Source organism: Haliotis rubra, unplaced genomic scaffold (assembly GCF_003918875.1).
Source record: "Haliotis rubra isolate DU_JTF1 unplaced genomic scaffold, ASM391887v1 Scf528, whole genome shotgun sequence".
Classification (NCBI taxonomy): Eukaryota; Metazoa; Mollusca; class Gastropoda; order Lepetellida; family Haliotidae; genus Haliotis; species Haliotis rubra.
The window spans coordinates 360371-378912 of NW_025767222.1; the positions used below are offsets into that span (position 1 = coordinate 360371).

General features: G+C 41.9%; 1 protein-coding gene across 1 annotated transcript in view; it reads right to left on the bottom strand.

The window, feature by feature from the left end:
* Positions 1 to 18542, bottom strand: part of LOC124252872 (NF-X1-type zinc finger protein NFXL1-like) — a 35346-nt gene that overhangs the window by 12799 nt on the left and 4005 nt on the right. The window contains 8 exon segments of the mRNA XM_046686545.1: positions 1720 to 1810; positions 2284 to 2415; positions 3014 to 3129; positions 4297 to 4411; positions 5251 to 5351; positions 5647 to 5831; positions 14147 to 14280; positions 17989 to 18100. Coding sequence (XP_046542501.1) covers positions 1720 to 1810; positions 2284 to 2415; positions 3014 to 3129; positions 4297 to 4411; positions 5251 to 5351; positions 5647 to 5831; positions 14147 to 14280; positions 17989 to 18100 — 986 coding nt within the window.

Here is an 18542-nt window from a genome sequence, read left to right on the forward strand (position 1 = left end):
TACAGCCCCAGGAAGTGTCAGATGAGGACAATACAGCCACATGAAACATCACAGGTGAGGACAATTCAACCACATGAAGCATCACAGGTGAACACAATATAACCACAGGAAGTGTCAGATGAGGACAATACAGCCACATGAAACATCACAGGTGAGGACAATTCAACCACATGAAGCATCACAGGTGAACACAATATAACCATAGGAAGTGTCACAGGTGAGGACAATATAACCCCAGGCAGTGTCACAGGTGAGGACAATACAGCCCCAGGAAGTGTCACAGGTGAGGACAATACAGCCCCAGGAAGTGTCACAGGTGAGGACAATATAACAACAGGAAGTGTCACAGGTGAGCACAATACAACCACAGGAAGTGTCAGATGAGGACAATATAACCACATGAAACATAACAGGTGAGGACAATTTAACCACATGAAGCATCACAGGTGAACACAATTTAACCACATGAAGTGTCACAGGTGAGGACAATATAACCACAGGAAGTGTCACAGGTGAGGACAATACAACCACAGGAAGTATCACAGGTGAGGACAATACAGCCCCAGGAAGTGTCACAGGTGAGGACAATACAGCCTCAGGAAGTGTCACAGGTGAGGACAATACAGCCCCAGGAAGTGTCACAGGTGAGGACAATACAACCATAGGAAGTGTCACAGGTGAGGACAATATAACAACAGGAAGTGTCACAGGTGAGCACAATACAACCACAGGAAGTGTCAGATGAGGACAATATAACCACATGAAACATCACAGGTGAGGACAATTTAACCACATGAAGCATCACAGGTGAACACAATATAACCATAGGAAGTGTCACAGGTGAGGACAATATAACCACAGGAAGTGTCACAGGTGAGGACAATACAACCACAGGAAGTGTCACAGGTGAGGACAATACAGCCCCAGGAAGTGTCACAGGTGAGGACAATACAACCATAGGAAGTGTCACAGGTGAGGACAATATAACAACAGGAAGTGTCACAGGTGAGCACAATACAACCACAGGAAGTGTCAGATGAGGACAATATAACCACATGAAACATCACAGGTGAGGACAATTTAACCACATGAAGCATCACAGGTGAACACAATATAACCATAGGAAGTGTCACAGGTGAGGACAATATAACCACAGGAAGTGTCACAGGTGAGGACAATACAACCACAGGAAGTATCACAGGTGAGGACAATACAGCCCCAGGAAGTGTCACAGGTGAGGACAATACAGCCCCAGGAAGTGTCACAGGTGAGGACAATACAGCCCCAGGAAGTGTCACAGGTGAGCACAATACAACCACAGGAAGTGTCACAGGTGAGGACAATATAACCACAGGAAGTGTCGCAGGTGAGGACAATACAACCACAATACATCAGAGGCAAATATATATAGGAGATTGTATTAATGTCCTTGGAAATAGAAACAACAATACCTTTTCCACATCCATGAGAAATCTCTGCTAAAAGCATAGTCAATTGTACAACTCTGACAGTGTGTTTGACACCCCACATTCAGCAGTATTACAGCTGTACGACGCGGTCTGTAAGCAATATATTGTTTTTATCAATATGAAAAAGAAAGAAAGTGATTAAATGTATCTTCCTCATTTCTTCATTTATGGTATCCATGTTAACTACTGACATTACAAGCCATGAACTACTGCCATGCTCTGATACTGGTGATCCCCACCACGTACTGACCTCTGTGACACCGGCTGGCACACTTGTGGTTGCGGCATCGCAGCGTCTTCCCACACACCTGCTCACAGGTTGGGCAGCTTCCATCACAACACTGCAACCAAACACAGCATGTGAACATCACAGAACATAACTCTCTAATATCAGCTATTTACTCTTTCAAACACTGTTGTGTTGAACTTTGATGTTGATCTTAAGTTGTCTTGAAGTAAACATTGGTAATTGTGTATTCCTACTTCATTCATGATTTTAGATATGTTGAGCCTCGGATAACACAGTGTTTTTGTAGGTCCCGTCAACTTTGACAGTGGTTAACTGCAGTTGGTAATTTTCCAACAATGGGTAGTTTCATTAGACTACGCCAACACATAGAAACTGTAGCTGTTATTTATGCAAACAAGAAAGTCAGGTGGGAAGTCCTTTCCGTGTTCACAAACAGATTGTTCAGTTACAAAATTTAAGGGGTCATAAAATAAATCCCAAATGCACAAGTTTGAATCTAATGGTCCAAAGAATTTGATAACAATTAGTGATTAGCAATCATAGTGACCATGGGATTCACTGTACCTTTCTCTTGCAGTAGTGCTTGCCACAGTCCCTCATGATGGAACACTTGACGTCGCACAGATACTCCTTGCTACACAGGACCTCCTTCTGCTTCTGCCCACACCGACAGCGCTTCAAGGTCATCTGACGACACTGGAACATAACATAAGACAATCACAGTTATTGTAACTTCAACGAACCAATGCTGTTTTGTGACACTGATTTGCTATGTCCAAGAAAACACTAAATAATGAAGTGTTGTTTGTTTGTTTATGCCTCACTCAGCAACATTCACGCTATATGCACTAGTCTGTAAATCGAGTCTGGACCAGACAATCCAATGATCAACAGCATGAGCATCGATCTACGCAATTGGGACATGGCTGTGTCAACCAAGTCTAACCACCCAATCCCGTTAGTCGTCTCTTACGACAAACATGGGTTACTAAAGTCCAATTCTCTACTGGTAAATGAAGCATTGACCAGATACAGCAGTTGTTGATAGTTATGACAAACATTGAGGTAGGTAACAAGTTGTAATTACAAGATGCATTTGAAATATCATAGAGCACTTATTAAATACTTAAGAGAAGTCTATATAGCCTGCGGTCATTAGACTAATATTGGGGTTCATTAGGCTTTAAAGATTTCGAAAGTCTGCCCAACATTATTGGCATATACCACTACTTGTGGAGATTGAAACAACTGTTAACTGTAAAGATTATTTATCCTAGATTGCATCAACACTGACCGATCCACACTCTCCCTGGTGACATCGCTGTGTACAGGTGTGTTGCCCACACATCAGAGTCTTGCCGCAGGTATCGCCACACGTCGGGATATCCTCGGTACATGGGAGTTCATACTCTGACAAAAGACACAGGTAAACAATCTGGTTCCACATAATACTGACTGACTGAGTTTGCTTTTACGCCGCTTTTAGCAATATTCCAGCAACATCACGGCGGGGGACACCAGAAATGGGCTTCACACATTGCACCCACGTGGGGATTCGAACCCGGGTCTTCGGCGTGACGAGCCAACGCTTTAACCACTAGGCTACCCCACCGCCCTCCACATAATATACATAATTGAAAAAGAATTCACAATTCACTGGCGATGATACCATAATTATTTGAATGGTCGTTTAGCTCATTGGTTTGTGCATGTGGCAATTGAAGAGATCTATGTGAATCTTTTGAGCCATCCTACGTACATCACTGTTGCAAAGTGATGACTGAATATGCAGTTACTGCTCAGAGAATCTACACTGAAACGTCGCTGTATGCAATAAACAAGAGGCTGTTATCCATAAAGTCAAATTATACAATTATAGACTGGTGATGAGGTCAATACCTGTTTTTATGGACCTGCGAAGGGCAAATATTGACCGAGGACAAAGTCGAAGTCCGAGGTCAATATTGCTTTTCCCGGGTCCAGAAAAACAGGTATTGACCGAATTCACCAGTCCATAATTGTTTTATTATGTAATTACCGAATAAAAAGCTTCTAAAAACCAAAACATGTCCATTTAGTCAAGAAAAGTAATTTTATTTTCGCTACAAACCAATAATGCTGTCAACAATACATGTAAACCATCGAATGACGTCATAGCTTGACGTCAAAATCTATTTTTAGTAACTCAAGTCAATGTGACTTTTGGTGGGACCTTAGTTGGAGTCAATATGCTTTTCTGTCGACGGTCACGTGACCGCCTCTAGACCAATCAGGTAGCCGGGAAAATATGCTTACATAATAAACTTCATTATTACTCAGAGACAACCATAGAATTGATACATTAAAGTTCGACACAACAGTATTTGGTTTCACACTAGACAAACTTTATGGATAACAACTTCTTTATTACGAGAGTGTTATGTTTTGATACAGATTCTTGTACCGTGGTCAAGCAGGAATGTAACATGAAGTGGAGGCAAAGTAAAAGTATTTGGTTTCAGTTCAGAAACAACAGCAAACAGGGTATTTTCTATTGCACAACTGAGAATAAAGTGAATTATCTGTCAGACGTGTTACCTGTTTTTTCACAAGGACATCTTCTCTTCCCCGATCTTGGACAATCACCACAGGCTCCCTGATGACAGATGTCCTCGCACAGATGATTGCCACATCGCAGAGCTTTGCCACATGGCTAGGAACAAATCAGTGAGAGTGAGTGATTTCAGTTTCCAGCTGTTTTAAACTTTATTTGAGATACATCAATACATGTCAACTTGATGGTGAAGGAAAGCTTTGGTGACATCAAAAGCACAGACATTTTCCAGACAAACCTAGAAATATAACGTAGGCAAGAAGGGAATTCGAACTCAGATTATACGTCACTGGCATGCCTAAGGGAAGCAACTCTGAAGAGCAAATTGAGGGGTCCAATACACCATCCTAACACCTGTCCCTCACAAGGAACCTACAGATGTGTACATTTTCAATACATGTTAACAGAGAACATTCTTTATCATATTTAGCAAACAATTCAAAACTTTGGAAACAGAAAAATAGGTAAGTAATCCCAATCAAAACTACTATTTGTGTTTGTTTATGTTTATCTGTTGTTTACACTGCACTAGTAATACAGGTGTGTAATACAGGGCCCCATTTCACAAAGCTATCGTAGTGTAACTGTTGTAACTCCTATACTGAAACATAGACTTATGACAGTCGTAGCGCTGCGATAGCTTTGTGAAACGAGCCCCAGGTCTGTAAAGAATCCAAAGTAGATCAGACAATTCAGTGATTGACATCATGAGCATTAAGCCATGCAATTTGACCTCACGGACATCTAATCAACAAAGTCACTGAGTCAGAGCGCCGGATCCACTTAGCCTTAATAAAGGCATAGACTGCTGGATACACCTTCCTCCCTTGAATCTCCATTGGTCTAATGTACATGAATTTGTTGAGTAAACAGAACATTTTGGACAACTATTAAATTCAAAACAAGCTTGGCATGTGTGCCATAGCGGCTCTCCCCACCTGGTCACACTTCCACTGTGGGGTGGCACATGGTCGAGTGGAGGTCTTCTTCCCACACAGACAACTCTGAACACTTGTCTTAGGACACGGCTGACATTCCCCTGACAAAACAATTTACTGTTATTGTGGACATGGATAAAAAGACAATCAGTCACAAACTACAAGCCTTGACAAAGACAAATGACAACATATGTTAAATATATCATTCCTTTGATCACATTCCTCATTAACATTTATTCATCAACACTTTGGGTGTTTTCATTTTGTTATTAGATTCCTGAAAATCAAAATCGAGGTAAAACAGGTGAAAAAGGAGAAAAACCTAATGTAAAAAACACATTTCACTGGCAATAATGCAAGAGTTTTGTGTAAATGTCTGTCTGTGGATTAAGCTACCTGGGTGACAGGGCTGTTGACAGTTGTGTTGTCCACAAGACAGTTTGTGGCCACATGGCTGACCACACGCCCACTCTCTCCCACTGCATCTCTTGACCTGCGGCTGCTGGCGTCCACAGTAACACTTGGACTTGACCATCTGTGGACATGGCGGACAAGGCCCTGGAAGGCAGGAGGACAGGTTACTATGGTGACCATTGTGGTTTCAGTGTGATACAGAAACAGTTGTTTGAAGATACAGTTCAAACAGTGCTTGTTATCTACAATGTCAGACAGAAGAGATCAGGCGCGTTAAGTTCAGTTTAACGTAGGGGTGAAACGGTATACCGTGGTATTAGTAGAACCGCGGTATTTTGCCTTCGGTTCGGTATACCGTAATGCAATCTAAAAACTCAGTATTTTCGGTTTTCGTACCGTTGTTTTATTAACCTTTTTAAACTTTTCTAAAATGTCTAGAAATCAAATCATTTTGTCAAAATCTGTGCATTTCTGCATTATGATCATATCTCATATACCGAACCGAAACGGACTGAACTGAAGGCCTTGTACCGCAATACGTATCGTACCGTGGTAAGAGCGTACCGTTTCACCCCTAGGTCAACGTCAGTTTGAATAACAGTTCCTATGGTGTGTCAGGTCATGTTGGGAAAAATAAGCTGCATATCTCAGATGTTAATGAAGCCTACAGGCATGGGTCAGGTATTGTCGTACCAAAACCATAATGATGGTGAACCTGGGATTTGAACCCATGAATATAGGATTATATTTCATCTAAGGGATACAACTCTGCATGGCGAATTGCTGCACCTAAGATGACCAGGGCCCCGTTCCTCAAAGCGATCGTAGCGCTACGACAGTCGTAAGTCTATGTTAAAGTATGGGAGTTACCGATCACCTTACCGCTACGACAGTCGTAAGTCTATGTTAAAGTATGGGAGTTACGACTGTCGTAGCGCTACGATCGCTTTGAGGAATGGGACCCTGGCCATATTTGACTCTATATCCTAATGCAGTCATCAAACAGTGCCAGAAACCAAGGTGGAATAACTCCAGCACTGTTGCAATACTGATAACTCTAATTTGAAATTCTATGATTGATGGAATTGTAGTCACCTTTTTGTTAAATATTATCTCCAAAAGTTACATTCACAGTATATAAATTCATCAAGTACACATTAACTGTAAACATTAATGCTATATGCATATGTAGAAGCATGACTATCATAATTCACTGTTCACATGCGCATCACAGGCAAAATGAATTATCTCCCCTTGCCTTACGAGCCAGCAATGGAACACAGTTGTAAGGTGTCACAAGATTACAACAGCACTGTATTGCTGGTGTATGTAAGTGTACATGGAAAGACTAATATATTTAGAAATTGATTTGCTCCTGTGAAATGGCCATCTATCTCAAAAACAAGAAAATTCATTCAAGTTGACTGGGTTCCTCTGTACTAAAACAGATATACAGGTACAGCAAACGTCTCGTAGATTGTGATTGGATGAAACCCAACACAGTACTCTTTAGTACTCAATATCATAAACAGAAATATCAGAAAACATGAAGTTTGTACAGGAAGTAAACTTGTTCTTCCCAAAATTTACATCATCAGAGCAATTATTATCCGATGTTTCTATTATTCAAAACAAGGATGTTTTGTATGCACACCTATAACATTACATGATACAGATTTGTACCACAGTTTTGGGCTGCCAGCTGTTGGCTAATGCAAGGGGAATGAAATTTTTAGAGTAAAATTAATATTTTTATACTTATCCTGACTCATGCTTATTTGCTTGTCTTCTTCTTCTGGCTTAACCTAGTGGAACACTTGTATCTCCCAATTGAAGTTCCCTTCAATAAAGAATCACTCATTAGTACTCACCACGAAGTTACCTCCCTTCTGTAAGCTGGAACGAGGGGGCCACCCAAGCCCATGTGCCTCACTCTCCTTTTTGCTTTTGAGCCCAACACTTTCTTTTTCCCGAGAAATCCAAAGTGTTAAGTGGGGAGGACGGAGGGAGTTTATTCATGAGTCAGGATAAGTATAAAAATATTAATTTTACTCTAAAAATTTCATATTTTTCTTATCCTGACTCATGCTTATTTGCTTGTAGAATCCTACGGATTAGGAGGTGGGATTATATATACTTTGGATTTTACTAATTAGTGATTTGAACTGATATGATTGTAATAACCCTATGGGAACTTCATGAAGGCACTGAACTGAATTCCTGCTGTTAATATAACAGCTGCCTTTAAAGAAGGTTATTACAATTTACTGCATATAATAAAAGTATATAGAACATTAATTAAGCTAAAGCCATTAATGTGATAGTATAAACTGTTGATAGTTTATAATGAATACTTTTATAAGAACCAAAGTAGTAAGCTTACAATATGTATATATATAAGCTATAACAGAATTGTGCTTAAGGTATAAAGATAACTTAAGCTGTATAATAGTAACCAACTACTGATAGTTTGTTAACTTATACATGTTATGAAATGAACATATGACTGAGCTTAAGGAAGAACTTAAGCTGAACATATATATAATAGTAGAAACTCGTAAGAGTTGTAGGTATATATATATTATGATATAAATCATAGTACTGAGCTTAAGATAATATTTTAACTTAAGCAAATATATATAGATAGCATGTAGCTATTAGTACTGTTATCAGATAAGTATAAAATCAACAAGATAGACTTATCTTCTCCGTGGAACTGTCAACTGTTGAGCGAGGACCATGGGACCGAAATGGTGGATACCTGAGACATCCTTGGTGGTGATATCTCTCAGATAGTGGTTGGCAAACACCATATCGGATCTCCAAAACATCCCTCCATGATGGTATTCAATGAGCAATTTCCATGTAAAGCCAAAGTTGAAGCTAGTGCTCTAATTTCGTGAGGATTAGTAGCACTTGGAGGGTCCAGTCCAGCTGCCTTGTAGGCTCTTAGTATGACAGTTCTGATCCAAATAGAAATGGTAGTGCGCGACACTTCTGTCTGTGAGGCGGTAGATATAGGGATAAACAATCTTTGAATTTCCCTCTACTTTGCTTGGATCTTTGGAGATATATTTTCAGTGCACGACAGGGCAAAGTGATAAGTCCATCGTATCCCGCGGTCCAAGCATGGATGAGAGAGCTGGGACATGGAACAACCTGTCTGGTTGACCTGGTAGTTGATTTTTCGCTATAAAATCCCAGCTTAAGTCCCAGATGAGCCATGTTATGAATATCATCAAATCGTTCTCTCGTAATCCAAAGCTGAATTTCAGACATCCCATGCAGTGGCTAACGCTAGCAGGAATAAGGTTTTGTGGGTCAATGATTCATATGACGCAGATAACAATGGCTCGTAAGCCTCACTTGTGAGGTGTTGAAGTACCACATTTAGATCCCAGGCTGGCGCTTGAAACTTCCCGCTGGTCTTCCAATCGAAAGGCACGTAACAAGGCGAAGTAACTCCGTGTTTTGGTCAATTTGACTCGCTCATTGTTATGACTGAACTTATGGCTGCAAGATAAGTGGACAGTGTAGATCCTTTTAGATTCTTAGTTTGACGAGGAAACATAAGAAATCTGCCACTTGAGGATGTGTAGCAAATCTGGCTGAAAATCCTTTCTTAGCAGCATAATTGACAAATCTGAGCCATTTGTCATCGTGATAAGTTACTTAGTAGAGTTACGTTAGTGTAAGCGTGACCGCTTCGCCGCGCCTGGTGGAATAACCTCTTATTCAAACATGCCTTGATACAATCCACACGTGAAGTCGGAATGCTTCTGGTGTTTTGTGCACTTGTTTGGTGTGCGGATGTATCAGTAGATTGAGCGTAGTGGGAGCTGAAGTACTGGTTTTCCGATTCCTAGTATGAGGTCTGGAAACCACGCTCGCTGGCCAGTATGCAGACCAAAATCAGATCGAGGCTCTTCGCTTGACTGATTTTTAGCAAGACTTGTGGGATTAACGCAGGAGGCGGGAAAGCGTACGCGTTTAGTCCCTCCCATGATATGCTTAGTGCGTCCGTTGCCCAAGCTAACGGATCTGGCACTGGCGATACGAAGGTTGTCAGTTGATTGTTGAATCGGGTGGCAAATAGGTCTATCAGAGGAGATCCTATTTCCATGATTATCTGATTGAATATCTCTGTGTGGAGCATCCATTCTGTCGGCGACGGTTGGTGCGGCCGAGAGAGACCGTCTGCTAACACATTCTTTGCTCCTGGAATGTGGCAGGCTTTGATACGTATGTTTAGACTGTCGACTAAATCGAACAGTTTGAAACATCGAGTGAGAAGATTCAGTGATCTTGTTGACCCTTGTTTGTTCACATAAAACGCCACTGTTGAGTTGTCTGTGTGAATCATTAACTGAGCGTTCTGTAATAGGTTGCTCCAGTGACCTATGGCGTTTATGACTGCTTGCATCTCTAGCAGATTTATGTGACATAAGCTCTCTTGAATGCTCCATAGGCCTGACGCTGTCCTGCCGGTAAGGTGGGCTCCCCAACCTTTTAGTGACGCTGGTCCACGTAGAGATGTGTTTTCGATTCCGGCTCTACTAAGGAGACGCCTGCGCAAACATTCAATCTCTTGGTCCACCAGAGTAGATGTGGTTTGATGTAATCTGGTAGACTGAACGGTAGAGGGTCCTCGAGATGGGCATTGATGAGGACTTGTAATGGACGTAATTGAAGCCTGCCTCTGAGTGTCAAGTCTTGAGCTGATGTGAGTAGTCCCAGTAGCCTCTGCCACTGACGTAGTGGTAACGGAGAGAGTAGGGCTTGGGGGATCAGTTGTTGTATCTTGATCCATCTGTCCTCCGGGACTACCATACGATTCTGCGCTGTAAGGAATCGTGATACCTAGAAACTGCAGATCCCGCGGGCTCTAGGTCCGACTTGAGTAGATTTATTAACCAGCCTAACTGCGCTAGTAGCTTGATTGTAAAGTTCAGCTGTAGTCTGAGACGCTGTGGATCTGGATCCACCTGTATACCGTCGCTCTAGGTAAAATGCATTCCGCAGGCCTTGACGATGTAGGTATGAGACAATAGGCTTGGTTACTCTTGTGAATATCCATCCATAAATCAAGTGATTCCAAGGGAAGTACTTTCCATTGGTAGTGTATGCCGCCTAGCATAAATCTCAGATATTTCCTTGAACTGGGATGAATCGAATGTGTAGGTATGCGCCCTGCAGATCTATACTTACCATGTAATCTAGTGGACCTAATTAGATGACGGAGTTGAGGTAAATGTATCATGCTAAACGCTGGTGGTTTGCATAGAAATTCTCTGTTGAATGTGCTCATGTTGTAAATGAGACGATACTTCTCTTTGGAATTCTTTTTCGCACTAGGAAAACTGGGGAGTAGAAACCTGGTATGATGTTTTGCTGATCGAGAACTTCTAAGGCCTGTTTGTTTAGTAGAGACTGAACTGTTTCTCTTAACATCGGAAGTTGTGCCAGATGAACGTTGAACCCTGGTGGGTTGACTGTTAACGGTGGCTTGGCCTTGAGTTGTAGACGATATCCGTACTGAAGGATGTTGGATACATACGGATCTTGAAGTATTCCCCAGTTTTCCCAGTGTAGTTGTAGACGTCCACCCACTTGAGAAGGTTGTACTGGGACGACTGGGGGTGGAAGACTCCAGTCGTTCCGAACCTGACTTTCATCGTTTAAATCCACGGGCACCTCTGGATGATCTGCCTCTAGCTGATCCTCCTCTGAACTTGTTGTACGGGCGACGAAAGGAATCCTTGGGATTATTAACGGCCGCTAATTTCTTATCCCGTGCTCTCTGTAGCCCTGAAAACTTGGACTTGCCCGAGTACCTCTGTGCTGATTGTTTAAAGACGTGCGCTAATGTATCCATAGATTTAATCATGAGTACTTCTCTAGAATCTTTTGATACTTCCTTGGAGACCTTGTTAATGTTGCCACCAAACAGTAAGGGTGAAGACCATGGAGCTGTGTATAGGGGCTCTGTGAATTGTTTATTCCAAGAGCAGGAGGCTAGTAATCCTTGCCGACGTGTCATGGTAGTAGTTTCAGTAAGTGCTGAAAGATGGTCTGTAAGGAATTGTTGATCTTTTTCTGCATAAGTAGAGCTGAATAGATCATCCTGTCTTCCTCATCCGTGGAGTTCTTGAACTTGGTGATGAGAGTTTCGTTAACAGTCCTAGATCTGTTGAGTCCAAAGAACATCCTTCTGGAAATGGTATCTAACTGGGCCATCTTGCGATCGTCTACCCTATAACTTCTGGACTTGGAATCACTGATAAGTTTAAAGTTTTCATCAATCTCCTGAGTCTTGAAAAGGGCTCCATATTATGTCCATAAAAACTCTTGGCATTGAAGAATGGTAAATGGGTAAGTTGAGTTTTAGCAGATTTGGAGTAGGCTGTATCCAGTTTAGCAGGAACGGCTGCGTATAGGATCCATAGGAGGCACGGTGATATGATCTACATCATCATCTAACATCAGGTAAGTTTGGGCTGTATCCTCGCTCTTAGAGGGAGAGGCCAGTTGTAATTCGCTTTACCATCCAATACCTTATCTCAGCCTCTGAGAAAATGATACCATCGCCCTCCTCTGACGATGGTCGATATGTCGGAGTCCTCGATCTGTAAGAAGATCTATGTGAGGACTGAGGAGAACGGACTGACGAGTGGCTAGTGTATGTAGACCTTGGAGAAGACATCCTTCGCGGAGATTGTGGGCTTCGTGGAACGGTGATGGCTTCGCAGACGCTTCTGGACTTCTCGAACGCTGAGGGCTACGCTGATCGCCTTCTAGGCGATGTAGAACCACTTAGCCTTCGGCCCCACGCTAATGTCTGGAGTCAGTGTCCGATCCGACATATGAGCTTTGCTTCGCTGGACGCCTTCGCATGACGACAAAGGTGCGTGCTCGGGCGAAGCGCTCCTTCTCCTCGCAAGCCTCTTGCAAAAGGTGAGGCTCTGGCTCCTTCACGGAGGCGCCTGGGATACCTTATGCAAAGAGCTCACCCGGCAGGGTTGCTCTTCGCGGAGGCGCTGCCTATGGGCTCAGAGGCCCCACGCTGAAGCCAAGGCGGGCTCTGAGGCCCTGTATGACTTAATATGGGGTGGGCTCTGAGGCCCGTGGCTCTGAGGCCTCTGTAAGCCGTAGCAGTCTTCCATCACCCCTCATTATGTGGTTGATCAAGTCGCCTGAAGCGGTTGCGCTGATGAGGGATGTCTCTCTGCAGAGGTGACGGACCCTCAGATAAAATTTCTGGAGATAGAGTCGGCATCTCCGGTTGTGTGTTCATCTGCGCTGAGGTGACAGTCGCAGAAACGGGCCGCTTCTTGTGATCTAACTTCTGAATGATAATTGGCAAATCATCATCATATAATGCTAATTCTGTAACTGGTAAGATATCAGAGGCAAAATTATTAGATTTTGTTGACTTCCCTTTAGATGAAGGTGTAGATCTTGGTGTACGAGTGTATGTAGATGATATGGATGGTTTCCTCGACTTGACTGAGAAGACGGCAGCTCTTGAGATGCAGGTCGCTTCTTGGACATAGCGGATCAAGGCCCCACGCTTATCCGCCGAGGGAAACTCAGGCATGCCACCAGCCGGTGGCGGTCCTCAGTCAACAGTTGACATGAAACATTAATTTGCGATCTATTAGCCATGTTTGAATTCTGTTTACGGGATTTATCTGCCTTCCGTCTATAAACGGAACATAAATATTTGTCAAAGGCAGAGATAGGTAAATTGATACAAAATTTACAACGAGAATCAAAGGAACATGGAGTAATGCAACTAGGGCATTTTAAATGTGGATCGGTATCAGAATAACGAAGTTTACATTCTGTGCAATTTTTCATTAATGTAGCCTACTGAACAAACACGACTAACCGTGAATAAAACAGCAGAAACACAATTAATAATCAATGCAAATTGAATAATTATATTAGTACTACCTCTATACTAACGTATAAGAGGAACTAACTAAATATAATTAAAGGATATAGTGTGTTGGGAGACACAGGGCTCTCACGCCCAGCTCACTGGGCTTAAGAAGGAGAGAGTGAGGCACATGGGCTTGGGTGGTGCCCTCGCTCCGCTTAGAAGGGAGGTAACTCGTGGTGAGTACTAATGAGTGATTCTTTATTGAAGGAACTTCAATTGGGAGATACAAGTGTTCCACTAGGTTCGCCAGAAGAAGAAGACAAGCAAATAAGCATGAGTCAGGATAAGAAAAATCCTCTAATTGCTGAGTTACTTCTCACTCCACTGTATTGAAGGTACATAACATCAGCCAGTAAATTACAGCAAGCATCTACGCGAGTCATGAGTCTGACTACTCAAACCTATATTACATAAAGCACAGCATACAAGGAACCCATCTTATGAGGAACTCCCTAATGGTTAGGAAGGACTCAGCTATTACTGCCAGCATTCTAGTGAGCTGATATGGGTTTCGAGGAATTATCCCTCAATACCTACCAAAACCAGGGTAGAGCCGATGTAGGTCCAATATCCTTGTCGGACTGATATACTTGTTGGTAGACGCCCTCTCGCACCCACTTCTGGATACAAGGGATGTGGAACATGCAGAAACATCCTTTACAGTTCCAGATCTGAACACAAACAGTGACACATGTAAAATCATTTTAGCAGTCTTTTATGTCAAACAAGAAGACATAATAATCAATGTTTTTTAACTACACCATGACATTCATGTCATGAAAACACATACCACATTTGTTTTCCCTATCTATAACGGCTTTTGAGAAAATCTGTCCCCATCATGGGGATATCATGCACTAAGTCAAGAAACGCATCACAAGGGCCATAACTCCGTAACAAATTGTAACACGGTTTCCGTTTTCGTACTCCATCAAGGCATTCATGTCCCTGAAAACACATACCAAATTTGGTTTTCCTATCTATAATGTTTTTTTAGAAAGTCTGTCCCCCTCATCTTGGACGGATGGAGCTCAAACCTGTATCCCCCTCCTGGTTGTCTCCCATTAGTTACACAGTTTGAAATTGCCAATTGTTACACAGTCAGATTACAACAATACCCTCGGCCTTAATAGACTCTTCCATTCTGATGAGCTGAAGGAATAGCACCCAAGCCAACTCCCTTCATACAATACAAAGCTCTTTACATGTTATTCCATTCAATGCAGAGTGCGAAATAGTTTCCAAATTTTGCTAGCCATATGGACTAGCTTTGCCTGGAAGTTACTAGCCCACAAAATTATTCACTGGCCCGAAATTTGAATGTAATATGATGAACATTTTTATCAGGCCATAATCTTGCATGATTTAATAGTGTATTACAACTTAACAAGTCGGAGAGAGTGATATACATGTATTTACAAAATGACCCCATGAAAATTCACTAGCCATTCGGGCCAGTGACTGTGGAGATTTACTGGCCCGACTGGATTTTTACTAGCCACGAGCTAGCGGGCTAGTGGCTATTTCGAACACTGACTCAATGTAAGATTATTTTTTCATTAGCTTTAGATACAAATTACATACAATACAAAACTCTTTACATATTTGCATGAACATCAATTCTTCCACGCAAGGTGAGATTATCTCTTTCCTCAGTTTTACATACAATTGTAATTGAGTTAACTCAATTATACTGAGGAATGGAATCTTGCTATAAATATGCTTTTCCAGCAATATTCCAAATTGCCATACACACATGCTGCCCATGTGAAGCGATTTCGATATGCTTGGCAACCACTAGGCCAAATACACCATGCTGTGGAAGCCAAATTGCCCACAGCAGAGATCAAGGGATGCTATATTCATTGCACACAAGCCATCTGATGCAAGACGCAAGACCTAGGACTAGTGGGACAGTAGAAGGATGACCCTGATGTTCAACAATGGATCCGGCGTGCTGCTCCTGCCACTTTTTCCCTTGACGTTAACCTTACTGAGGACTTCAATGATTATATGGTTGTGAACTGGATAGACTATGATGCCAGATTTCCTCTCCACCTGTGGAACCTTCACCAAGCACGAGGCCCTCGCACAAACAACAACCTTGATGGCTTTCACAACAGACTCAACTGAACCTTGCCTCATAACCACCCGAACTTATACAGATTCACTGCCGTTTTTCGGAAGATAGAGACCACAGATCAAGTCAAGCTTGCACAGATTGACTTTCGGGCAGCTCCATCTACACAGAAACGGGTCTACAGGGAGCTAGAGAACAGGATCCAGAGATTGAAAGACCAACTCCAGCAGAGAGCCAAGTCACCGCTAGAATTCCTTGACGCCATCGGACACTATGGCTAAACCTCGTTTTCAGATTCTGTGACTTTGTCTTGTTCTATCGTGCTTTGTCATATTCTGATTTGTCCAGTGCTTCTTATGTTGTCTTATTCTCGGATTCAATATGGTTTGTCCATATTGTTGTAAATAGTTTGATAAATCTTAGTCTAGTGCTTATAGTGCTTTGTCTTATTTGTCATACACAAGTGTGGGTTATTCCATTCTAAACTATTAAAGGGTAATAGGAAGGAGATTAGATATGCAATCATCTGTAAAGTTGTTTGTATAAGGGTGTGAAACTACTGGCAGATGTAACTAATGGGATAATGGTGGGGGATAATATTCCTCTGCACTCTAGGGCTCATTCCCACTTACCCAACTTGCTGGGGGGATTAAAAGAGATTAACAGTGACGGGTCAGTGATTGTGCAGAGTGAATTTGTTACCCCTGCTATGGTTGTGACATAAGGTCACCCAGCACTCCAATCAGGGCCGATCAGAGCAACCTGATGACCACCGGTGAACATATTTCACAAGATAAACTATATGAACCATATTCATATCATTTGCTACAAATTGAATTTTAATTAAGTGAACTATGCCAACAACAAGTATTATAAAGTATGGAGATTTCCTTGTTTCTCCATTGCACTATGGCAAACTTTCACGTAAACACTTGTTTCATTCCCAATGGACACGGCGATCAGTACTTGGTCTACAGGGGCTGTAAGTTCAGTATCAAGAGTGAATGAGTGAGTTAATATTTAACGTCACATCGGCAATATTTCAGCCATATCGTGACGAGAACATGTTTGATATTGAAATGGAATGTGTGTATATTATATAACCCTGTCGACAAAGGACAGTAAACAACTAGAATTTCACAATTACAATTAAATCTAGTGTGGAAAGTTAAAACTAATAGCACTATGTGGACAATACAATATAAAAACAGGCTACAGATTATCAACAACTGAAGGTAGATCACCACACTAGGGACTTAGTATCAAGACCCGACGAAGGACTGTGTTTTCCACCCCGACATTAAGGCCATTGGCTTTTTAAAGATGGAACAATGCTGGGTGGAGGCATGTGTTCTACAGCTAAGAAACGGTGCCAGACCTCCACCTAGGAGAGAAGATGAGTTGCACTGAACCGTGCCTTGGAAATGTACAAGAGACTCAGTATCACATTTAACTGGTAATTAAGTGTGAAAGGTGTGCTGTGAAATACTGATGTATAATATGTGACATGATGTTGTATTAAGTTGTATAAATGGATAACTTGTATGCATATAATTAATAAATACAGACAAACATTGAATCAAACGTAGAGGCATTTTATCCCATTTGGCCCCGGTTACTATTTCACAGGGAACCAAATAAGGGATTAAAGGGGATTATCACACCCCAGTGATTTCTTCTACTGAAACAATAGGAGTTGGGTAAGTGGGAAGACCCCCACTCTAGCACACCTGAATATGTGGTCAGCAATGGTCAACAAAGGCAGACACTTAGTCAAGTTGACATTCGAACATTTTCTGCAGAAATACCACGATGTAAAAGGTGGCAAAGGACTCCATTGGCAATCTCAGGGGAGAAAATACAAATCTGAACTTACGAGCTTTGACAAACTTGGTTGAAATTAATTTATCGTATAAGTTGAATCCAACAACTAACTAAATACCTAATGTTATTATGGTTTATACAAAATGTTTGATAAAAATAAAACAAATGAACATGTATGTTGTTGAAACATGCTAACCGAGTATAGACTTTTACCACATACCATCTGTAACATGAGATATTTGGGATTACACTTTCTCAGTAATCTAGGACTTCCAGCAGCCATATAAAAAAAACCACTTGAACCTACGGAACAAGTATGGGTGCCATCACTTTCATGGATATAGAGCAGAAAAATTAAGATAGACTATGCCACTCCACTGTACCTCACTGTATATACGAAGTCAGCAGTGTAAAATGTCAACAAAGGCAGACACTCAAAAACACTGATATTCAATATTTGTAGCATTTCACTTACTGGTTCTTCTCTCTTGATGGTGTCGATACACACAAGGCAAGCTGATGTGCTCGATCGGAACGAGTGAAGTAGGTCATCCTGGGCCTTGTTCACATCAACACTGCCACCACCTGAACATGGTCAAGGTCATACAATTGAAGTAGATATTTGGCTGATCTTGTTCTGTCAGGAGGGTGAGTGAGTGAGTGAGTGAGTGAGTGAGTGAGTGAGTGAGTGAGTGAGTGAGTGAGTGAGTGAGTGAGTGAGTGAGTAGTGAGTGAGTGAGTGAGTGAGTGAGTGAGTGAGTGAGTGAGTGAGTGAGAGTAATTTAGCAAGTACTGTGGCAACACTGTATTCATTATGCAAACTTAGTGAAAACTTATTTTGCACAATTTGAGTGAGTGAGTGAGTGAGTGAGTGAGAGTGAGTGAGTGAGTGAGTGAGTGAGTGAGTGGAGAGTGAGTGAGTGAGTGAGTGTGGCAACACTGTATTCACATTATGCAAACTTAGTGACAAGTACAATGAGCACAATGAGTGAGTAGTGAGTGAGTGAGTGAGTGAGGGCAACACTGTAT